Source organism: Ascaphus truei, chromosome 10, assembly GCF_040206685.1.
Source record: "Ascaphus truei isolate aAscTru1 chromosome 10, aAscTru1.hap1, whole genome shotgun sequence".
In the NCBI taxonomy this organism is placed as follows: Eukaryota; Metazoa; Chordata; class Amphibia; order Anura; family Ascaphidae; genus Ascaphus; species Ascaphus truei.
The window spans coordinates 62,239,438-62,265,022 of record NC_134492.1 but is presented as its reverse complement, the minus strand read 5'-3'; the positions used below and the strand labels follow the sequence as shown (position 1 = coordinate 62,265,022).

The window sequence follows — 25,585 nt, the reverse complement described above, 5'->3', positions numbered from 1 at the left end:
TGTTCCAAAAGTCTTGTGGTTTTTTCAGATGCAACTTTGCAAACCTAAGCCGTGCTGCCATGTCCTTTTTAGAGAGACGAGGCTTTCTCCTGGCAACCCTTCCAAACAAACCATACTTGTTCTGTCTTTTTCTAATTGTACTGTCATGAACGTTAACATTTAACATGCTAACTGAGGCCTGTAGAGTCTAAGATGTAACTCTTGGGTTTTTGCAATTTCTCTGAGCATTGCACGGCCTGACCTTGGAGTGAATTTGCTGGGACGTCCACTCCTGGGAAGATTAGCAACTGTCTTGAATGTTTTCCACTTTTGAATAATCTTTCTCACTGTAGAATGATGGACTTTAAATTGTTTGGAAATGGCCATATAACCCTTCCCAGATTGATGGGTAGCAACAATTGCTTCTCTAAGATCATTGCTGATGTCTTTCCTCCTTGGCATTGTGTTAACACACAACTGAATGCTCCAGACCAGCAAACTGCGAAAACTTCGGCTTTTATAGAGGTGGTCACACTTGTTGATGATCAATTAATCAAGGGCATTTGATTAGCAGCACCTGTCTGCTACTTAGGGCCTTATTCAGTAAAGGTTGATAAAAATGATCTCCATGGCATTTAAATCGCCGTTTTTTTTGAGCGTTGCTATCATGGTATTCAGCAAGCCTTCATTACCGTTCATAGCAAAATTCCCAAAACGAGCGATTTGCTGCCAGCGATAGCATCGACCCTCTGAAAAGGCCTAACCTGGCGATACATTTCTGCTGCAGAGAGAGCTGCTCTGAGAGAGCCGCCTCTGCCAGCAAAAAACTCGCCCGCAAATTATGTTTTTTAATATACATTTCTTTCATAGTATAGATGTGCAGGGGGTCTCCGGAGCTGAACCACGTTGGTTTGAGATCCGGGGACCCCCTGCTTCCCAAGATACAGGCCTCTTTATGGGGTGCCGGTATCTCCAATGCTTTGAAATGTCCCGGTCACGTGACACGGGACATTTAAATGCAGAGGGATACCGGCACCCCATAATGGGGCCTGTATCTTGGGAAGCAGGGGGTCCTCGGACATAAAACCAACGCTTCAGCTCCGGAGACCCCCTGCACATCTACACTATGAAAGAAATGTATATTTAAAACTATGTAATAAACATCAATACACCCCCCCCCCCCCCCGTGTCCCTCCATAATGTAAAACCATTATTTATTTTTTAATACACAGGATTCATACCCCCGACCTACGGTAGTCCCCGGTGGTCCCGACGGGTGTTCGCAGGCCCCACAGTGCACCAGAGGGGGGTGCCCACAGGGTCTGGAGGCCTACGGGTGGTTCCCGTCAGGCGCCGTGGTCTTCCAGGTGGTCCCCGCAGGTCACCGCGGACCCCAAATGGTGTCTCGACGGGTGGGCCCGCGGGTGTCTGGGGGGCCCGCGGGTGTCTGGGGCGCCCCGGGTCAGCCCCATAGGTGTCTGAGGGTCCTCGGGTGGTTCCCAAAGGGATCTGGGGGCCCTTGGGTGGTCCCTAAGGGTCTGTGGGGCCCTTGGTTCTTCCCCACAGGTCCGCAGGCTTGTACCCGTGGGCGTCTGGGGAGTCCTCAGGTGGTCTCCAGAGGTCCCCGCAGACCTACGGTACCAACCCTGTATGCTAACAAATAAACATGGCCTACATTTCAATCCCCCCTCCGCCCAAACACACACAGTAATAGGCAAAATAACTATTATCCAGATATGGATAATAGATTATTTGCCCAATATTAAACCCAACATCAGCATGCATCAATAAAATAAATAAAGGCAGTTCTACTTACCACACCAGCTGGTCCCTCTGTCCTCCGTTCCAGAAAGCATACATACATAATAAAGACATTCTAATGGCCCCTAACCCCTTAATCACATTAGCAGTTAATAACCGCTATAGAAATTAAGGGGTTATCCCACCCTGCCCCGCTACCCACCCGGGAAGCCTAAGCACCCACCCCGGACTGACTATACCCATTGAGTAGTATAGTGGTACATCATACCCATATAATAATAATATGGGCATGATACGCCTCTAAAGCACTCAATGGGCACCCTAATCACAATACATTAATGCACCAAACACACAATAATAAAAAATTCAAAAACTCCAAAAAAACGCACTTCCCTAAATAAAAACAGTAGCCAGCTAATCCAATGAATACAAGCAAAAACAAGATCACCAATTAATTAATTAAACCATTAGCCAATCAAAACAATTCATTCCTAAAACAACTCGGAATTATTTCAAATAGTAACCAATCAAACCAATCAATTACTAAACCAACTCGAAATTAATAGTAACAATAACCAATGAAACAATTAATTAATACAAAATTAATGAATTAATTGAAACATTAAACTACAAAATAAATAAAATAAAAACATATCAGAAACAACCATTTAACGCATTAGCCAACACAATACACCCTTCATTAAAAAAGAAAAACAAATTGCCAACATTTTATTTCAATCAAACTGAAAAATATTAAACAATTACATCCACATAATAAACTAACATTGCAAAAAACAGCAGCAATACAAAGTCAGAAATGCCCACCAAATATTGTCCTAATAATATATTGATCTGTACCCTAAAGTGGTACTGATTAATATATTATCAGTCAATGTTCCCGCTCCCCCCCAAAAGAAATCACATCCAATGAAGAAACCTGTAAAAAGAAACATTTACAAACATTCAATATATTACTTACCATTAGAAGCGGTGGCGCTCCGACTCCCGGGGAAACAGGAAGCTCACGTACCTTGAAGGCCTCAAACAGCATCCGATGCCATCCGCCATGAAGATCCGGCTCAGGTACCCAAATCTTATTTCTTCTTTCTTTAATCACCTTTTCTTCTATCTTCATCTGTTACCATTTCTTGATCTTCATCTGTCAATCCAAAAGGCCCCATGGTAGATCCCAACTGATGTTGTCTCGTCGTCTTCTTGGGCTCAAATTAGGCGTCACGGCTTTAAATAGGGCTTGTGACATCACATTTTGCCTCGAAAATTGTTTAACAGCCATCTGATTGGCTGATAAAACCATGTGCCGACTTTAATTTTTTTTTTTTAAATGACGTCACAAAGGGAATGATGCCAGCCAATCAGAATGGCTGTGCTTCATTTGCCTTTAAGATGACGTCACGAAGCCGGCGTCTCATGGTATTTCCGCCAATCAGATCGTGGGAACCAATTCCACAATCTGATTGTCTGAAATACCATGGGACACCGGCCATCTTGGATTTAATGACGTCATCTTAAAGGCAAATGAAGCACAGCCATTCTTATTGGCGGCATCATTCCCTTTAAGTGACGTAATTAAAAAAAAAAAATTTTAAGTCGGCACATGGTTTTAACAGCCAATCAGATGGCTGTTAAACCAGTTTGAGGCTAAATGTGATGTCACAAGCCCTATTTATGGCCGTGACACCTTATTTGAGCCCAAGAAGACGACGAGACAACATCGGTTGGGATCTACCATGGGGCCTTTTGGATTGACAGATGAAGATAGAAGATAAAGAAGATCAAGAAATTGTGACAGATGAAGATAGAAGAAGGTGATTAAAGAAAGAAGAAACAAGATTTGGGTACCTGATCTGGATCTTCATGGCGGATGGCATCGGATGCTGTTTGAGGCCTTCAAGGTACGTGAGCTTCCTGTTTCCCCGGGAGTCGGAGGGCCATCGCTTCTAATGGTAGAAGTAATATATTGAATGTTTGGAAATGCATTTTTTTAAAGGTTTTTTCATTGGATGTTGTAACAGGGGAGTAATCCCTGTTCAAGTAATGTGCCTTTAATCTAGCAGTGTGGTGGTTAACTGCTGGTAGTCAATTAATAAACACCACCTGCCTGATTTGATTGCTTACAAAAGCCTGTCTGTTGAGACAGGAAGTGACTCCTTAGCTCTGACTGAGAGCTGAACTTTGGAGACAGAGGAGTGTTCTTGAGTCTCCCAGGATAGACTGACCAAGAGAACACATATCTCTGGAGCTGACCGGTCTTGAGCTCTGCACAGCATAGCTGATTTCAAGACACCAAATAAGACTTCTAATTTTTTTTAATCTAATAAGACTGCTGATTTTCTATGCACGCACGGGTGCGGTTCCAGGAGAGCAGAGAAGCTTACTCTACAGCAGCTAACAGATAAGACTTTCATTATTAAGAGACTGCTTATATCTGCTTATTTCATGCTATATGTTTTGGGGCTGCGAGACATGCTAAACTAACGGAGATGTGAATTAATTGCATAGGATTTCACTAGATATACTCCCAAGTGAATAGAAGCTTTGTTCCCCCCCCCCCCCCCTCTGTGTTTGGATGATTTCCTGATGAAAAGGAAAAGGCACCATAAAGCCTTATTATAATTTCACCTTATAAAAGTCTCCAATTGTGTACCTCTGTGAACGTCCGTCTACAGATGTGTTTTTGGATTTTTTTGGGTGGAGGGAACATTGACTGATAATATATTAATCTGTACCACTTTAGGGTACAGATCAATACATTATTATGACTATATTTGGCGGGCATTTCTGGATTGGTATTGCTGCTGTTTTTTTTTAATTACAATATATTATGTGGATGTCATTGTTTGGTCTTTTTCTGCTTGATTAAAATCAAATGTTTGTGATTGTATTTCGTTTTTAGTTAATGATGTATTACTGTATGTTAGCTAATGCATTTAATGGTTATTTCAGATATTTTTTTAATTTATTTCTTTGTAATTTAATGTTTCAATTAATTCATTAATGTTGTATAAATTAATTGGTTTCATTGGTTAATGTTACTACTGTATTCATTTCGAGTTGTTTTAGGAATTACTTGGTTTGATTGGTTAATGGTTTAATTAATTAATTGTTGATGTTGTTATTGCTTGTATTCATTTGATTAGCTGGCTACTGTTTTTATTTAGTGAAGTGTGTTTTTTTGGAGTTTTGTTATGTTTTATTATTGTGTGTCTGGTGCATTAATTTATTGTGATTAGGGTGCCCATTGAGTGCTATAGAGGCTTATCATGCCCATATTATTATTATATGAGTATGATGTACCACAATACTACTCAATGGGTAAAGGGTGGGTATAGTAAGTCCGGGGTGGGTGGTTAGGCCTCCCGGGTGGGTAGCGGGGCAGGGTGGATTAACCCCTTAATGACTATAGCGGTTATTAACCGCTAAGGTGATTAAGGGGTTAAGTCCACCCGCAACCCTCCCGCCCCCCCGCAAGGCCTAAACACCAACCAAGGGCCAAATACCCCCTTCACCCACCCCCGCTGCCCACAATAAGCCTGGCACGGGTGGTTAACCCCTTCATTGCCTTAGCGGTTAGCCGCTAAGGTAATGAAGTGGCTGTAAATGCCTTTTTCCTGCATCGGGTGCATGCCGGGGGGCTCCGGTGCTGGTATTAATGTGTATCAGCTCTGGAGACCCCCGGCATCAATCCTATGCAGGAAAAAGGGCAACATTTTTCTAAGTCCCGATTTATCGATGCATCTCCCCACCAATCTGCCAAAATGTAGTGGCTTATTGAATTGGTGATAAGATCGCCTTTTTAGTGTGGCGATAGGTGGCGATTGGCGAATCGTGGCTACTAGAATCGCGCGAGTTTAGGATCATTCCGAATATTGTCTATAAGTGGCTTATCGCCGCTCAATCGGCGATTTGATTTTGGTCATAAGATTTTTCGCCGATACAGGCCGTTATCGCCCACTTATCGAAGCTTACTGAATATGAGTAGCCGTTTTGGCCGATAAGTGGTCGATAAGTGCCTTATAGACACTTACTGAATAGGCCCCATAGCATCTTAATTCCTATGGAAGCAGTAAGGGTGTACTTAGTTTTTCACACATAGCTTCTCCATTTTGGCTTTATTTTTGTTACATAAATCATGACAGTGTAATATGTTATGTGTTGTTCATCTGAGGTTGTATTTACCTAATTTTAAGACCTGCTAAGGAACAGATGATTGTTATTATGTCCTGATATGTATAACCATAGAATTCAAAGAGGGTGTACTTTCTTTTTCACACAACTGTATATATACATACATACATACATACATACAGTTAGGTGCGGAAATAATTGGACACTGATACAATTTTCATAATTTTGGCTCTGTACGCTATCACAATGGATTTGAAATTAAACAACCAAGATGCAATAGAAGTGCAGACTTTCAGCTTTAATTCAAGGGGTTGAACAAAAATATCGTATGAAACGTTTAGGAATTGCAACCATTTTCATACAAAGTCCCTTATTTCAGGGGCTCAAATGTAATTGGACAATTAACATAATCATAAATAAAATATTCATTTTTAATACTTTGTCGAGAATCCTTTGTAGGCAATGACTGCTTGAAGTCTGGAAGCATGGACATCACCAAACGCTGGGTTTCCTCCTTTGTGATGCTTTGCCAGGCCTTTACTGCAGCTGTCTTCAGTTGTTGTTTGTACATGGGTCTTTCTGCCTTAAGTTTTGTCTTCAGCAAGTGAAATGCATGCTCGATCGGGTTGAGATCAGGTGATCGACTCGGCCATTGCAGAATATTCCACTTGTTTGCCTTAAAAAACTCCTGGGCTGCTTTCGCAGTATGTTACACATCTGTAAAGTGAAGCACCGTCCAATCAACTTTGCTGAATTTGACTGAATCTGAGCAGGCAATATATCCCTATACACTTCAGAATTTATCCGGCTGCTTCTGTCTTCTGTCACATCATCAATAAACACTAGTGACCCAGTGCCATTGTAAGCCATGCATGCCCATGCCATCACACTGCCTCCACCGTGTTTTAAAGATGATGTGGTATGCTTCGGATCATGAGCCATTCCAAGCCTTCTCCATACTTTTTTCTTCCCATCATTCTGGTACAGGTTGATCTTAGTTTCATCTGTCCAAAGAATGCTGTTCCAGAACTGGGCTGGCTTTTTTAGCTATTGTTTGGCAGTAATCTGGCCATTCTATTCTTCAGGCTTATGAATGGTTTGCACCTTGTGGTGAACCCTCTATATTTTCTCTCGTGAAGTCTTCTCTTTATGGTAGGTGAAGTTATGTAAGCTTTATTAAACTTGAATGCTGCACATCACAGAGAGCACCTGTGATGTGCAGCATTCAAGTTTAATAAAGCTGATTTTATTCATTTATCCTTATGGCTGAGTTCCTGTCGCTGTGACCGCTTACACCACTTCACCTACTACTATTTTTTGCTGGAGCACGCAGGCAACTACTTGCTGACAGGGGAGCCGTGTCTCCCTTACAGCGTGAGCGCACGGAGCCGCCCTCCAGGGTTACCAAGGAGCGCCGGAGCGCACATCACGCTGTTACCGTCCCAGTATTACAACTCTTCCTGGTGATGACGTCATCCACAAGCGCGGCGCTTGTTCATCTGGGACCGGCAGGACTACACGAGCAGTGAAGACACCAGGTCGGGTAAGGGCAGCAGGTGATAGTATCCGTGAGTACACGAGAGGGGCATCCGTTGGGCTGCTTCTTTTCCTGTCTCTATCTATCCCCTGCGTATTAGCCCCCCACCCAGGTATTTAGTCTGTTTCCCGTGTCCATTATGACTTTATTTTACATTGCTTATGTGTCAGCAGAGTTGCCATTTTATCATCATATTGGTCAGACATTGCCTACATACTAAAACCCAGTCCTGTGTGTGGGTGTTGAGCATCAGACGTTGTGGGGTTCATTCCCCCTGCTACACACATTCTCTTTATGGTAGACTTGGATAATGATATGCCTACCTCCTGGAGAGTGTTTTTCACTTGGCTGGATGATGTGAAGGGGTTTTTCTTTATCATGGAAAGGATCCTACGATCATCCACCACTGTCGTCTTCCGTGGACGTCCAGCCCTTTTTGTGTTGCAGAGCTCACCAGAGCGTTCCTTTTTCTCAGAATGTACCAAACTGTTGATTTGGCCGCTCCTAATGTTCCTGCTATCTCTCTGGTGGATTTTCTTTTTTTTGCAGCCTAAGGATGCCCTGTTTCACTTGCATTGAGAGCTCCTTTGACCACATGTTGTGGGTTCACAGCAACAGCTTCCAAATGTGAATGCCACACCTGGAATCAACTCCAGACCTTTTACCTGCTTAATTGATGATGAAATAACGAAGGAATAGCCCACACCTGTCCATGAAACAGCTTTTGAGTCAATTGTCCAATTACTTTTGGTCCCTTGAAAAAGAGGGGACTACATATTTAAGAGATGTAATTCCTAAACCCTTCAATAAATTTGGATATGAATACCCTCAAATTAAAGCTGATAGACTGCACTTTAAGCCCATATTCATTATTTAACTGTAACTTGAATTTATTTTGGTACACAGCCGAAATAACAAAACTTGTATCAGTGTCCAATTATTTCCGGACCTATATATATATATATATATACAGTGTTCGACAAACCTATACATTTGCACGCCCCGGGCGAGTGGATTTAACATCGTGGCGAGCTCCTATTGACCCAAGCAGCACACGTGTGGTACTAGGTGGCGAGTAGATTTTTTGGTGATTTGTCAACCACTGTGTATATATATATATATATATATATATATATATATATATATATATATATATATATATATATATATATATACACACACATTTGTGCCCCAGTGCTGGCTTACTCTGCACTAACCTCTAAATAAAGCTGTATAAATCCTAAACACATTCATATAAAATGGAAAATTCTGGCTATTAACCCTTTCCCATCCCGGTAACGCTTGCCCCTCTGATGACCCACTGGGATTTGGGGGGGCCGTACCTTGTTGATCCAGTACATGAAGGCGTCCTCAATGTCATAGGGCAGGTCGGCGGTCTGGAAGAAGGGCGAGTACTTGTGGACGCAGGCGATCACCTTCTCGATGCTGACCATCTCCACTGTATATGCCATCATTAGCGTGTCCATCATGGCGAGGTGCGCGCTCTACACACAAACAGATGGACATCATGACAAGGACACGTATGTAATGGGATAAAGGGTCAATCCCACGTAAGAGCAAAGTGACCTAATGACAGGGACGTATGTAATGGGTTAAAGGGTCAGTCCCACGTAAGAGCAAAGTGACCTAATGACCGGGACGTGGTTAATGGGTTAAAGCAGAGGTTCTGAGAGGGACGGCTGTGCTGCAAGCACAGATCAGAATCAAACCTACGCGTCATATTAAATGCGGGACGCCATAATAACTTCACAGGCGGGATCTCATTGACACGCTGCCCCCAGGCACTTACCGGTTAAACGCGCACGCTGAGAAGACTTAATTACAGTTATTAGAATGGCTGCGAACATTACAAGGGAGCGCGTCACCTCTAATTAGCCTCCTTCCACTGGTAATTACCAACAATCATACAGTGTCTGGGAGCACCGTGTGTTTATTACACGCAGCGGGATAAAACCCGACAAGCACACGCTTCCCCATCTCTAGCCTGGAGCTACTGGGAGCAGTTATATGGGGTAATAGGAGGAGTTATAGGGAGCGCTTATATGGGGTAATAGAAGGAGTTATAGGGAGCGGTTATATGGGGTAATAGGAGGAGTTATAGGGAGCGGTTATATGGGGTAATAGGAGGAGTTATAGGGAGCGGTTATATGGGATAATAGGAGGAGTTATAGGGAGCAGTTATATGGGGTAATAGGAGGAGTTATAGGGAGAGGTTATATGGGGTAATAGGAGGAGTTATAGGGAGAGGGTATATGGGGTAATAGGAGGAGTTATAGGGAGAGGTTATATGGGGTAATAGGAGGAGTTATAGAGAGCAGTTATATGGGGTAATAGGGGGAGTTATAGGGAGCGGTTATATGGGATAATAAGAGGAGTTATAGGGAGCGGTTATATGGGGTAATAGGAGGAGTTATAGGGACAGGTTATATGGGGTAAAAAGAGGAGTTATAGGGAGCGGTTATATGGGGTAACAGGAGGAGTTATAGGGACAGGTTATATGGGGTAATAGGAGTTATAGGGAGAGGTTATATGGGGTAATAGGAGTTATAGGGAGAGGTTATATGGGGTAATAGGATGAGTTATAGGGAGCGGTTATATGGGGTAATAGGAGGAGTTATAGGGAGAGGTTATATGGGGTAATAGGAGGAGTTATAGGGAGAGGTTATATGGGGTAATAGGAGGAGTTATAGGGAGAGGTTAAATGTGGTAATAAGAGGCGATATTGGTTATATGGGGTAAGAATAGTGTCAACGAGTACTCTACTTTGGTCTTAGCTACAGTAATAGAATAGTAACTATATTTCAAAGCAAACAGAGAGAGAAGGGGGAGAGCGAGAGAAGGAGGAGAGAGAAAGTGGGAGAGAGAAGGGGGAAGAGAGAGCAGGGTGGGGGGAGAGAAGGGTGGGGGGAGAGAAGGGTGGGGGGAGAGAAGGGTGGGGGGAGAGAGAAGGGTGGGAAGGAGAGAGAGAGGGGTGGGGGAGAGAGAGAAGTGGGGAAAAAGAAGAGGGGGAAGAGACGAGGGGGAAGAGACGAGGGAGAGAGAGAAGGGGAGAGAGAGAAGGGGGAGAGAGAAAGAAAAGGGGAGAGAGAGAGAAAAGGGGGGAGAGAGAGAAAAGGGGGGAGAAAGGGAGAAAAGGGGGAGAGAGAGAGAGAGAACGGGGAGAGAGAGAGAGAAAGGGGGAGAAAGAGTGAAGCTGGGAAGAGACAGAAGGGGGAGATAGGGAAAGGGGGAAGATAGAGAAGAAAGGGGAGAGAGGGGGGAGAAGAGAGAAGGGGTTAGAGAGAAGGATGAAAAGAGAGAGAAGGGGGGACAGAGAAAGGGGAGAGAGAGATTGGGGTAGAGAGAGTGAAGCTGGGAAGAGAGAGAGAGGAGGGAGAGAAAAAAGGGCGGAGAGAGTGGGGAAAAGGGGGTGGAGAAGGGCTCGAGAGAGAGGAGGGGAAAGAGAGAGAAGGGGGAGTGAGGGAGATAAGGGGGGGAGAGAGAAAAGGGGGGAGAGAGAGAAGGGGGAGAGAGAAGAGGGGAGAGAGAGAGGGGGAGAAGAGATAGGTTGGGAGAGAGGGACAGGGGGTGAGAGAGAGGGATGGGGTGAGAGAGAGGGACGGGGGTGAGAGAGGGACGGGGGTGAGAGAGGGACGGGGGGTGAGAGAGAGGGACGGGTGGAGGGAACAGTGGAGAGAAAGGGACAAGGTGGAGAGAGGGATGGGGGGAGAGAGAGAGAGACAGGGGGGGAGAGAGAGGGACAGGGGGAGAGAGGGACAGGGGGGAGAGAGAGAAGGGAAGGGAGAAAGGGATAGGGAAGGAGAGATAGGGACGTGGGTAGAGAGAAGGACGGGGAGAGAGAGAGGGACGGGAGAGAAAGAGAGGGACGGGGGAGAGAGATAGGGACGGGGGAGAGAGAGAGGGACGGGGGAGAGAGAGAGGGACGGGGGAGATAGAGAAGGGAGGAGAGAGAGAAGGGGGGGAGAGAGAGGGACGGGGGAGAGAGAGGGACGGGGGAGATAGAGAAGGGAGGAGAGAGAGAGAAGGGGGGAGAGAAGTGAGGGGGAGAAGTGGTGGAGAGTGAGATAGAAGCTCACATCTGGAGGGGGAGAATGGGTGATGTGAGAGAGAAGTGAGGGATAGAGTGAAGAGGGGCAGAGAGAGAAGGGGAGAGAGAAGGGGGGAGAAAAAGGGGGGGAGAAAAAGGGGGGGAGAGAGAGAGTGAAGGGGGAGAGAGAGAGGGACGGGGGAGATAGAGAAAGGAGGAGAGAGAGAAGGGGGGAGAGAGAGGGACAGGGGAGAGAGAGAGAGACGGGGGAGATAGAGAAGGGAGGAGAGAGAGAGAAGGGGGGAGAGAAGGGAGGGGGAGAAGTGGTGGAGAGTGAGATAGAAGCTCACATCTGGAGGGGGAGAAGGGGTGATGTGAGAGAGAAGTGAGGGATAGAGAGAAGAGGGGCAGAGAGAGAAGGGGGAGAGAGAAGGGGGGAGAAAAGGGGGGGGAGAAAAAGGGGGGGGAGAAAAAGGGGGGGGAGAGAGAGTGAAGGGGGAGAGAGAAAGAAGGGGGAGAGAGGAAGGGGGGAGAAAAAGAAGGGGGGAGAGAGAGAAAGAAGGGGGAGAAGGGGAGAGGGAGAAGGGGGGGGGATAGAGAAGGAAGGAGAGAGAGAGGAGTAAGGGGAGAGAGAGAAGGTTGCGGAGAGAGAGAGAAGGGGGAAGTGAGAGTAAAGGGGTGAAGAGAGGGGGAGAGAGAGGGATGGGGAGAGAGACAGAGTGATGCTGGGAAGAGAGAGGAAAAGAGAATTGACTACATTGATTGAGCCGCCTGTGCTGAAGCAGGGATATCCTGAAAACCTGAGCTGTCAGTGGCCCCTGAGGTCTGCAGTTGGCAAATCCGCGTTAAATCAAGGGTATAAAAAACAAAACAGGCTTTTTTTTTTTTACCAGCAAAAATGTCATCAGAAATGATTTATTTAAAATGTACACAAACAGCGGCATTTAAACGCGCCGCGGCCCTTAGCTCCCCGCGCTCCCCGGAGGGACGCAGTGTTAATTTCAGATGTTTCCGTGCACGGCAGCCACGAACCCTGCGTTCGCTGGCTCAGCGTTCCCGCCCCCAGGCGTAGCGTCCATTTCCCGGTTGCTCTTATTACAGATGATCTCCCTGGGATCAGCATTCCTGATGTGCTCACATCTGTTTGAACGGTTCACATTGGGCAGGAAACGTGACTTCTGTTTAGGCAGCAACCCAGCACCGCCGCACACATTCATGCCAAGTGCCTTCTGCATGCAGTAAAAGCCAGTCATATCAAACATATAGAAACTTGTGCATTTTAAAATAATGTGTGTACGTGTGTGTACGTGTATATATGTGTATGTATAAATATCTGCGTGTGTGTCTATATACAGGCATACCCCGGTTTAAGGACACTCACTTTAAGTACACTCGCGAGTAAGTACATCTCGCTCAATAGGCAAACGGCAGTACACGCATGCGCCTGTCAGTATGTCCGGAACAGCAATACCAGCTCCCTACCTGTACCGAAACTGTGCGCAAACGGGGAGACTATTGAGCCTGTTACACTTGCGTTATTTACATCAGTTATGCACGTATATGATGATTGCAGTACAGTACATGCATCGATAAGTGGGGAAAAGGTAGTGCTTCACTTTAAGTACATTTTCGCTTTACATACATGCTCCGGTCCCATTGCGTATGTTAATGCGGGGTATGCCTGTATACATATATCTATATATTAAAAACACAACAGCGCAAATATCATAAACAAAACGTCCTCAAACAAGGAAAAATGAAAATACTGAATTAAATAAAATGAAACAAATATGCAAACTTGATAGTCCAAGGATATATATAATCCAATCTTCAAACACAGGAGAACCTTCTAGCCAAAAATCCTAGCGGGGGCAGCCGAATCCAAAAGAAAGAATCACTTCCATAGACGGAAATGAGATAGAAAAGAAGAGAAAGCGCAGTGCATTATCTCCATGCGCGAGAAGATAATACATTTAATAAAATAGAAGTGGAAGGCAATGCACACTTACAAAATATATAAAAACAACATTCACATAAAGGTTTCTTTAGGAGGCTGAATTCACCAGCCGGTGATGGAATAAGGTGGCACACCCAAGTCACTGCGACCTCATTCAGCAGACGGTATCTCCTACACAGTGTGGAGCTCGTGCTTGATTATATAAGCCTCCCTCCTGTCCACTGTCCCCCCCTCTTGTCCACTGTCCCCCCCTCCTGTCCACTGTCCCCCCCTCCTCCTGTCCACTATCCCCCACTCCTGTCCACTGTCCCCCACTCCTGTCCACTGTCCCCCCCTCCTGTCCACTGTCCCCCCCTCCTGTCCACTGCCCCCCCCTCCTCCTGTCCACTGCCCCCCCTCCTGTCCACTGTCCCCCCCTTCTGTCCACTGCCCCCCCCTCCTGTCCACTGTCCCCACCCTCCTGTCCACTGCCCCCCACCCTGCTGTCCACTGCCCCCCCCCTATCCACTGTCCCCCCCCCTCCTGTCCACTGTCCCCCCTTCCTGTCCACTGTCCCCCCCTTCCTGTCCACTGTCCCCCCCTTCCTGTCCACTGTCCCCCCCTCCTGTCCACTGCCCCCCCTCCTGTCCATTGCCACCCCTCCTGTCCACTGTCCCCCCCTCCTGTCCACTGTCTCCCCCCTCCTGTCCACTGTCTCCCCCCCTCCTGTCCACTGTCGTCGTCCCCTCCTGTACACTGTCCCCCCCTCCTGTCCACTGTCCCCCCCTCCTGTCCACTGTCCCCCCCTCCTGTCCACTGTCCCCCCCTCCTGTCCACTGTCCCCCCCTCCTGTCCACTGTCCCCCCCTCCTGTCCACTGTCCCCCCCTCCTGTCCACTGTCCCCACTCGTGTCCACTGTCTCCCCCCTCCTGTCCACTGTGTCCCCCCTCCTGTCCACTGTCTCCCCCCCTCCTGTCCACTGTCCCCCCCCTCCTGCCTCCTGTCCACTGTCCCCCCCCCTCTTGTCCACTGTCCCCCCCCTCCTGTCCACTGCCCCCCCCCTCCTGTCCACTGCCCCCCCCCTGTCCACTGTCTCCCCCCCTCCTGTCCACTGTCCCCCCCCCTCCTGCCTCCTGTCCACTGTCCCCCCCCCCTCTTGTCCACTGTCCCCCCCCTCCTGTCCACTGCCCCCCCCCCTCCTGTCCACTGCCCCCCCCCCTCCTGTCCACTGTCCCTCCCCTCCTGTCCACTGTTCGTCCCTCCCCCCTCCCCCCTCCTGTTCGTCCCTCCCCTCGGGGGGGGGGGGGGAGAACGGAGAAAGAGGGGGAGAGAAGGGAGCGGGAAATTTAACTCACGGGCAACGCCGGGTCTCTCCGCTAGTATATATATATATATATATATATATATATATATATATATATATATATATATATATATACAGCTCAACCCCGTTATAACGCGATCTGTTACAACGCGAATCCGCTTATAACGCGATGCAAGCGTGGCTCCCAATTTTTGTATTGATGAATACTTTAGAACACGATTATTGGTATCTTAAATACTTTATTGTACAATGCATACAGCTGTACATTATTTCTAACGCGATCCGCTTATAGTGCGATGCGATTCTTTGGACCCCAAGCACAGCGTTATAAGGGGGTTGAGCTGTATATATATATATATATATATATATATATATATATATATATATATATATATATATATATATATATATATATATATATATATATATAGCAAATGAAAATATCACTTGTGAGCACCTTCACATGTCTTAGACAGGTCTGCTTTTCACCATTATTGCCTAGCATACAGTGCTTCCACTGCAGCAAGGGATTCTGGGAAATGACATGCAAATGAGCACAGTGACTCAAATCCATTTTTACATGGAACCCTTATAAGTTTATGCTTGCTGCAATACACAGCTTTCAGCACAGCCTGGGTTAAGATGCATAGCCAGTAAACCTACTCACAGACAGCCGTTTTGACCTTTTGGGCATCATCAGTGTGAGGCTGGTTATACGGACTTTGCAATATGAAGCTTGGGTAGGTTTCCACCACACATTAGATAAGTGATGGAGAGAGAGATGGAGAGAGAGATGGAGAGAGAGATGGAGAGAGAGAGAGCGGGAGAGAGAGTATATTGTGATACCCACACCATGTTGCAGTCTCTTTTAGTCCCAGATTAAGGCAGGAAACGTAGAATTTCTCTATATGAGGTTTATTTACACGGATAAATAATACACTAACAAGCCCACTGTCCCTTTTATGTCAAAACAAAATCATAAAATAAACATCTACTCCTTTTAGCAGACTAACTATACATGCAGCTTCAGCCCTTACTACCTGGATGGACAGCTAAGCTGGTTACGACCCCAAAGCAGGTATTATTATAGATGAACACATAAAGTCTCTGAACACAGCAATAAAGTATTTCGCTTATCTGTTACTCCAGAGTTTGGAGCAGACATACACGCATCAGCGCAGCCTTTTTTCCTAGGGGAGCTTGGCCCCGCGAGTGCACAGAGAATCTTTCCTCTGTAAGTCCAATGTTAAGGACAGGACTTGCCCGCTTCAGCACGGCCTCTCGTCCTTCCTTCTTCCTGGGATTAACAACCCAGGCAGTCCCAGCAGGTTCCGCGACCACCGTCCACGGGCCTACGGGCTGTGCCAGCTTCCACAGCTTTGGAGAACTCTTCTCTGTCCCCTTCTCTGGGAAAGCAGTCTCTCTCTATGGCAACTCTCTGTGTCTGCCTTAAAACACTTCCTTATTCAATCAGCAGTTCAGCCTGCTCAATTAGTTAGCAGCTGCTGCTGGCTTCTCTAGGAAGATTAACTCTCTGTGCGTTGGAAAGCCCTATAGCTGCCCTATTCCAGCACCTAGAGGACAGTGATGGAATCACATATCCCCCTCCCCAGTGTAACACTATCCTGTGATGCGGCCCGTGCACTATTCCCGTACACCAGCCTTATTTTCAGAGACGTCTGACATCCATCTCTTCTTTTTCCTTGATTTCTAGTTGAAGAGTTTTTCCTTCGGGGCAATTACTAGTTTTTCTGGCCCTGCAGGCTGGTACGTCACTACCTTCTTGTCTTTCACTTGTTTGATTTTAGTGTTGAAGCTCAACTTTTGGCGTGTTACTTTTTGGAAAAGTTCCTGAGCATCCTACAGTCTGCTGGCTCTCTCTGCTAGCTCAGCTGGAGTTTATCCTGCTCTGTGACCTTGATCTGCATATCCTGAAGATGCATCTCCGTCTTCTTCCTCTTGTGCTCAGAGTCTCCCTTACCCTGCAGAAGAGCCTTGATCTTGTTGGTCAGCTCATTGCGTTAACTCCGCTTTAGCGGTGATGGCTTTTGGACATTTCTCCATCAGCGTACCTTCAGCTTTTGAGACTAGAGACCGGTCATTCACCACAAGTTCTGTGTTTGGTTCCACACCAGGCGGGATTCCCATTAACCCCAAGTGCACCTCATGGCGCCTCTCTATTACAGTTGGCAGACTCGTAGGCTTGGGCCTTTCTTTCTTGATTCCTTAACTTACTGGGAGTGTCACGGGATAATCCGTGAGGTCTTTCTCGTTTTACGATCATGGACACACTTCCATCCTATTCTCATCCGAGACTGTATCTGTACAGCGGCTGTCCTCATGGCAAGGAATCCACTTTGAACCCCATGGGCACTGCACTATGACTGGATTCTTACTGTGCTAATCCATCGCAACTTGGTCCTTCCATTTCGTGCCTTGTTGAAAGTAGACTGTGGTAGTGCAACGGCATTGTAGTCACGCTTACAGGCGCGCACAACCTGCTCAGGCGGTTCAAACTTTGCCATCTCGTTTTGCAGTTGAGCGGTGGTGTCCCCAGCACTGTACCCTCGTCTTCACAGGCATTGGTTTCTGTGGGATGCAGATGCTTGGGCCGGGCCAATACCCCTTCCTGTAGTGGAGACACATGTGCATTACTGTTCCGTGGAGCCTCATTCTGCTTTAACTCTACCTCCATCTTTTCCATGGAGTGGTTCTGTGACCCAAGTATCTGTTTTAGGTTTTATAACCTTTTTCTCCCACTTCATCTGAGAAACCTCCTGCTGGGCAACAGTAGAGTCAAATGTAACGTCCTGCTCAGTCTTCAGAGCCTCGAGCTCCTCTGCCATCTTGCATCCAGCACGCTCAGACTCCAGGTCCTTCCTCGAGTCTTGAAGCTGTCCTTCTGCATTTCTTTTTGCACTCAGTGCAACTGCCAGTTCAGCTTCTTTGGAGTTGAGTCGCGGTTTTCCACATCTGTCAGCTGATTCAGAGCAAGGCTTAAATCCATTTCCTTTTCTCTATTTCTGACCTGCAGCTGCCGGTGCTCCTCCCGGACCTTGTCCAGCTTCAGCTGCAGCCGGGTCCCCTCATTGGCCGTGTGGTCCAGCAGCTTGGGGGTATCGGCCATCTCAGTCTCATAGAGCAGTGTCAGGCCGGTCACCTGACGGACGGACACCTCCTCACTCTCTTACTTTTTGGTGAGCTGTATCATGAGCTCAGCAATTTGATCCTGCAAGTCTCCTCTCAGGGCCTTCACCTCTTCCTGGTGCTTGCTCAGAGCCTCCTTCATATTTTGGAGCTCTGCAGAGTTTTGGCCGCTAGGATCGCCACTGCTTCTGTTTTCCACGCCTCTTTCTCCTGTGTGTACTGACTTTTGGGGATGGAGCAGCCTCTCTTGCTTCTCCATCTCTTGCTCCAGTTTCTGGACCCTTTCCCGCTCCCTCTCATACAGTCACCAGGCATCTAAGCTCCGCTTCCAGCGATGTTCTGGTCACGCTCAGCATGGCCTTCAGCTCCTCATGCTGCTCTGTGGGGACATACTGGATACTCAGCCATTCCTGTAGCACTTGTATTTGGTTAGCAGCCTGGACCCTTTCTTTCTGTAGCTTCCGCCGCATATCCTCAGCATCTGCCTGTTTCACCTTGGCCTCTTGCAGACTAACACGCTGCTCTTGCACCTGGCTCTGCAGTAGATGTGCTGCTCATGTGCGCTGCTCCAGGAAGACACGTTCTTATTGCAGCCCTATCTCTGTATTCTGTAGTGCTACTTGCACTTTCAACTTTTCCTGGGTCAACAATGCTTTCACTTTTTCTGCTTGGCGAAGCTTCTTATTTCCTTCACTGACCTGGTCAGTCAAGTCTGAATTTTTCTGTCTCAGACTTGTATTTGCTCTTTTTATAGTCTCTAAACGCATTGGGCTCTTTTTCTCAGCATCCTTTAATTCACAGACCTCGGTGCTGAAGTTTTGAATTTCTTTCTGGGACATCTCATAGTACTGTTTCCAGTCAGTACTCGTTTTCTCTGATTCGCTCGGTTTTCCGTTCCTGACACTATCTGTGGCATTTGTCCTCCCAAAGCTAGTTGTCATTCCGTGAAGATTGCACCAGGCACTCTGGTCTTTTCTAACCCATGTCTTCCTGACCACACGAGGTGAAATTTTCCTGCAGCTTCTGCTGCAAATGGTGGCTGTCCTTTTCGTGGGGCCCCATAGGAGTCCTCCTCATCGTCATCATATGGCCTGAAGGGGCAGTGTTTGGTGTGACCAGGCTCTTTATACAATGAACACATCTGCGGTTCCTTTTATGGGGCCACGCAGGGACGCTCCTTCCTCAAAGGGCACTGCTCCATGTGACCAGGCATATTACACAGAAAACACAATATATAGCCACCATTTTACTTTCCAGGCGTATTCTTCACCTTGACCTTTTGGAGGCGCTATTCCTCAGTTCTTCAAATCTTTCCCTGTGTATCCTGTAAGCACAACTGGTCATATACAGTGGGACAGACTTTACTTGCAGAATTGTGTTATTTTCACTTCAGTTGGGCGGCCATTTTAAATCCCCGCACTTATTTTGAAACCCACAGTTTCTGCTGCTCAATGCCTTTTGGACTGCCTTCATTCTCCTCCAATTGTGAAGACAACACCACATTGCAGTCTCTTTTAGACCCAAATTAAGGCAGGAACCATAGTATTTCTCTATATGGGGTTTATTTACAGGGATAAAAAATACAGAAACAGGCCCACCGTCCCTTTAAGTCAAAACAAAATCATAACATAAACCCCTACTCCTCTTAGGAGACTAACTATACATGCAGCTTCAGCCCTTACTAACTGGATGGACAGCTAAGCTGGTTACCACCCCAAAGCAGGTACTATTATAGCTGAACATATAAAGTCTCTGAACACAGCAATAAAGTGTTTCGCTTATCTGTTACTCCAGGGTTTGGAGCAGACGACCCTGCTTCGGTGAGGCCTTGCGTCCTTCCTTCCTAGGGGAGCTCAGCCCCACAAGAGCTCAGAGAATCTCTCCTCTGTAAGAATCTCTCCTGTTAAGGACAGGACATCCCGCTTCAGCATGGTCTCTCGTCCTTCCTTCTTCCTGGGATTAACAACCCAGACAGTCCCAGCAGGCTCTGTGACCACCATCCAGTGGGCCTAGGGGCTGTGCCAGCTTACATTGCTTGGGAGAACTCTTCTCTGTCCCTTTCTCTGGGACAGCAGTCTCTCTCTCTATACAATGTAGTAGGGATACCCCGCTTCAGCTTAATGTGAAATTGATAATGAAGGGAGAAGGTGCTATTGGGTAATGGAGACTCTAATATATCAAAAAGAAAAAGAAACCCAATTTTAGCACTCTGAATCCCTCTACTGAATGATTGGTTGTACAATAAAAATAAAATAAATCTTTATTGATCATAGATATTAAAATAATGGGGGTTAAAATCATGGACAGTAGACACACATTAATCCTATGTCGAGTACATAGAGTACCCTGGATCCAAATAAGATGAGACCAATGAGTGGTATTGAATCAATGGTCCCTAGGGATCTGATATGCAGATTGCCCTTGCAAAATGGTTATTTTTATTTATTTTATTTGTAGCCGATCATTTGTGATCCCACTGTGGGTTTCCATCCTCATTTTGACCAGGGTTATTGTGTTCAGTTTTTAGACTGAGATCCCCGCTTGTTTAAAAAAAAAAAATTTGTTATTTGTTTTCCTTGTCTGTCATTCCATGATTAATAAACTTTTTGCAAATGTATTTTTCTATTTTGGATCAGAGTGCTTGTTTTGGGATTTTCGGTCTGTTTTTGTGTTGCAATATAAATATATATATTGTGACAGAAACCAGGGGATGGTAATAAATTCCGTATATTGGGCTCCCAGGATACTAAACAGTTTCTATCCTGTTTGGCCTGGGAGTGCAGCCTTATAATACATACACTCCATCCCACAGTTTGGCAAGCGCTGGAACTGAGGGATGAGAGATCCAGACCAGAGTTTGTCTGCTGCCTGATTTCTGTCACCTGTCATGCTAATTAGGAATCAGGTATGTAAGACTGTTTTCCTGTTTGCTCTGGTCTCTCCACAAGAGCCAGGAGGCTGGAAGGCTGCTGAACTACAGAGGGGAGAAGCCTCTTCCCCAAACAGGTTCAATCTTTCTGTTCATTTGTATAAGACTGCAAAAGTACCTTGTTTTGTTGTTGGGAGTGGAAAAGCCACTTCCAACCCTGAGTCAGGGATATCTAAGTTAAGTTATCGCTCAGGTGAGCAGCTTTTGTTTTGATCTGTTTTCTGTTGTATGCACTGTGGCAGTCTCAGTGCCTGGGAATGAATAAACCAGGCATAGCCTGTTTAAAGGAACAGTACGTGACGCCTCATCATTTAACCTACCCTAAAAGACCGTGTTCTAAACAGTCCCGGACAAACGACGGAGCCCCAGAGTAAGCCGTTTGTCACATATGGTGGAGAATGCGGGCAGAACACTAAAAGGTCTGCGGGTTAAAGAACTTTAAAAAAAAAAAAAAAAAAAAAAAAAAAAAAGTTTTTTTCCTCTCTCTCCAAACAAGATGGAAGACGTGGTGAGTGCGCTGGTACGCAATGTCGCTGTCCAGAAAGACGCGAATGAAGCCCAGCAAAAGATTAATGCAGCCCTGCAACAGGCGAATGAAACCCAGCAACAGCTGTTAATAGCCCAGCAAGAGACTAATGCAAACCAGCAACGGCTGTCAATAAACCAGCAAGAGACTAATGCAAACCAGCAACAGGCGAATGCAAACCAGCAAGAGACAAACCGCTTGCTGAGAGAGGAGCAACAACGGTTCGCCCAGGGCTTACAGCAGGAACTCGAGATCCTAAGGGAGACTATCAGTAACCTTCCACTGGCAGAGGCAGCCCCAGTCCCGAAAATGACCAGGGCAAGCCACTACCTTCAGAAGATGGGACCCTCGGATGATGTGGAAGCCTATCTTCTCACGTTTGAACGCACGGCACAGAGAGAGGGATGGCCAGAAGCTGAGTGGGCTGGTCTAATCGCACCCTTCCTAAGCGGCGAACCCCAGAAGGCTTACTTTGATCTAGAGCCAGCCGAAGCTAACGTCTATGCAAAATTGAAGTTCGAGATCCTCGCCCGCCTCGGCGTAACCACGGCTGTTCGCGCCCAAAGGTTTCACGCATGGTCCTTCACGATGGATAAAGCCACCCGAAGCCAGATGTATGACCTCATCCACCTCGCCCGGAAGTGGCTACAACCCGAGATCAACTCAGCCAGCCACATCGTGGAACGGTTGGTCATGGACCAGTTCTTGAGAAAACTTCCCTCTGCCTTACGCCGTTGGGTCAGTCGGAGTGACCCCCACAATGCGGATGAGCTTGTGGCCCTCGTAGAAAGGTACAATGCAGCAAAAGAGAACCCGCAACCCACAGTCGTGGAGCAACCCCACTACCCAAGGTTCCAGGACTCTTCCAGAGACGGTAAAAGGGTACCGGGGTTAAGGGGCGCTGAAGAGCGGCGACCACCTTCACGCAGCACCAGCAACAGTGGTTCGCACACTAAGGGCAATAGCCAACATGGGGAGCCGGGAAAAGGCTCTAAGTGGGACACAGACTATGTACCTAAATGTGTAAATTGTCATGAGAGGGGCCACACAGCAAAAATCTGCCCACTAAATGATGAGCCCATGCAATGCAACAGCGTGGAACCTTATGCGCTGTTGTCCCAATGTATGGGCCCTAGCCCAGAGGACCCCTTGAATAACCATTTGTGGGCATTTGTAAAGGTTAATGGTAGGAGGGTTCGGGCACTTCTTGACTCTGGGAGCATGGTCACACTAGTGTCCGAATACCTCTTGCCCATTAAGAAGAAACAGGGAAACAGTTCACAAAGAGTGGCAATTTGTTGTATACATGGGGATAATCATGAATATTCCACTGTTGATGTTTTTTTTGAAACAGAGTTTGGTTCTTTAGATTTCAAGGTGGGTATTGTACCCAAACTGGCACATGATGTGTTAATAGGGACCGACTTTCCCCATTTTCTAAAAATGTGGTCCCCCGCTCAGAATAGCGCCCAGAGTTCAATAGCGGACCATAACGAAGTATTAGAAGAAACAAATCCTTTCCCTTTTTCAGAAATGGAGGTTGACGAGGGCCCAAATAAGAAGGGGGAAAAGGAGGAGTGCTGTAAAATTCCCTTCCCCATCACTACTTTGGTAGGGAATACCCCAAATCAAGATGTTGATCAGACACTTACCACCCCAGAACCGGATAAGACCCTCGCTGACCTAGAGGTCAGTCCTGGGAGTTTTAAGAAGGCCCAGTGGGAGGACCCCACATTAGCGGTAGCAAGGGGAAATATACGGGACCAGAATAGTACTCCTGGCCAACCAGATAGGTCACTTGATTACCCCTACTTCGAGGTAGAGAACGACCTAGTATATCGGGTTGATAAAAGGAAATCAGTTACAACTAAACAATTGTTGGTACCACGGACATTCCGTAACGTAGTATTACACCTCGCACATAGTCATCCATTGGGGGGACACCTAGTTGTGGAAAAGACAAAAGAAAAGGTTCTCCGAAGCTTCTATTGGCCTGGGGTTCTGGCAGAAATTACGAATTATTGTTCCTCATGCCCAGAATGTCAGATCACCGCCCCGTTCAAGGCGTACCGCAGCCCATTGGTACCCCTTCCCATAATAGAGGTACCATTTGACCGGATTGCTATGGATCTAGTAGGACCCTTAATAAAGTCTGCTAGGGGACATCAGCATATATTGGTAATATTGGATTATGCCACCCGATATCCGGAGGCAGTTCCCCTACGTAGCACCTCTGCTAAAAACATAGCAAAAGAGTTAGTAGTTCTGTTTTCCCGGGTCGGAATTCCTAAAGAGATTCTATCTGACCAGGGAACACCGTTTATGTCCCAAGTAACAAAAGAGCTATGTAAACTCCTAAAAATCAAACATCTCAGAACCTCAGTCTATCATCCACAAACAGATGGTTTAGTGGAAAGGTTCAATAAAACCTTAAAGAGCATGTTACGGCGGGCGGTTGATAAAGATGGGAAAAACTGGGATTGTTTGTTACCGTACCTGTTATTTGCCATTAGGGAAGTTCCCCAATCATCCACAGGCTTCTCCCCGTTTGAACTATTGTATGGCCGACACCCAAGGGGCTTATTGGATATAGCCAAAGAGACTTGGGAACATGAGGTTACCCCTTACAGAAGTGTAATAGAGCATGTTGCCCAGATGCAGGACCGCATTGCTGCAGTCCTACCCATAGTGAGGGAACACATGGAGAAAGCTCAAGAAGCACAGAGGAATACGTATAATAAGGGTGCTAGGGTCAGAATTTTTTTTCCAGGTGATAGGGTACTAGTTCTGGTTCCCACCGTGGAGAGTAAATTCCTTGCTAAATGGCATGGGCCATATGAGGTCTTGGAAAGAGTGGGAGAAGTAAATTAAAAGGTAAGACAGCCAGGTAGGAGGAAACCTGAGCAAATTTACCATATAAACCTACTCAAGCCCTGGAAAGATAGAGAAGTCTTGTTAACCCTAGTACCCCCAGGTCCGTCAGAGAATCAAGAAACTGACCCAGAGGTTAGCATAGCTGAAACCCTGTCTGTTCATCAGAAACGAGAGGTTCAGAATTTAGTGAGAAGAAACAAAGAAATCTTCTCTATACAGCCAGGTAGAACTAGCGTAATTGAACATGACCTAGTCTCTGAACCGGGGGTTCGAGTTAACCTTAAACCGTACCGAATCCCGGAGGCCAAAAGAAAGGCTATAAGTTTAGAGGTTAAAAAAATGCTAAAACTAGGTGTAATTGAGGAATCCCAAAGTGGGTGGAACAGCCCTATAGTCTTAGTCCCAAAGCCAGATGGTACAACAAGGTTTTGTAATGACTACCGGAAACTAAATGCGGTGTCAAAATTTGATACTTATCCTATGCCCAGGGTAGATGAACTTGTAGAGAGACTGGGCAAAGCCCGATATCTCACAACCCTAGACCTAACAAAAGGGTACTGGCAGGTTCCCCTCACAGAAAGGGCAAAAGAAAAGACAGCCTTCTCAACCCCAGACGGCCTCTTTCAGTATAAGGTGTTGCCTTTTGGCTTACATGGAGCTCCCGCCACATTCCAAAGAATGATGGATAAAATTTTAAAACCACATGCTCGGTATGCTGCCGCCTACCTGGATGATGTGGTAATCCATAGTGAGGATTGGCAATCCCACCTTCCAAAGGTCCAAGCTGTGCTTGACGCAGTCCGGTCTGCTGGACTAACTGCTAACCCCGCTAAATGCACTATTGGTCTGGAGGAGGCCAAGTATCTGGGATATTCTATTGGCAGAGGTTTACTCAAACCCCAAACACTCAAAGTGGAGGCGATACAAAATTGGCCAAGGCCAGTTACAAAAAAACAAGTAAGGACCTTTTTGGGGTTAATTGGGTACTATAGAAGGTTTATTCCCAATTTTGCAACTAAGGCAACCCCACTAACTGACCTCACAAAAGCAAGAGGACCGCTAATGGTAGAGTGGTCCCCCGAAACCGAACAAGCCTTTAGAAGCCTGAAAGAAGCTCTCTGTGCCCAACCAGTGTTGGTCACACCTGACTTCTCCAAAGAGTTCGTAGTCCAAACCGACGCATCTGAGGTAGGGCTGGGGGCGGTACTCTCCCAGGAGTCTCAAGGTGAGGAGCACCCCATCCTTTATTTAAGTAGGAAACTAAATCCCCAGGAGAAAAATTACTCCATAGTAGAGAAAGAGTGTCTCGCAATAAAGTGGGCTGTAGAGACGCTCAAATACTACCTGTTGGGGAGAAAATTCCGGTTGGTCACAGATC

The 25,585-nt window shown here is 46.6% G+C and overlaps 1 protein-coding gene across 5 annotated transcripts in view; it reads right to left on the bottom strand.

Moving 5' to 3' along the window:
- CAMSAP2 (calmodulin regulated spectrin associated protein family member 2) overlaps positions 1-25,585 on the bottom strand; it is a 198,952-nt gene that overhangs the window by 88,930 nt on the left and 84,437 nt on the right. For all 5 annotated transcript variants that reach the window (XM_075617069.1, XM_075617066.1, XM_075617071.1 and 2 more), the window contains one exon: positions 8,767-8,928. In XM_075617069.1, coding sequence (XP_075473184.1) covers positions 8,767-8,928 — 162 coding nt within the window. The remainder of the gene's footprint in view (positions 1-8,766; positions 8,929-25,585) is intronic.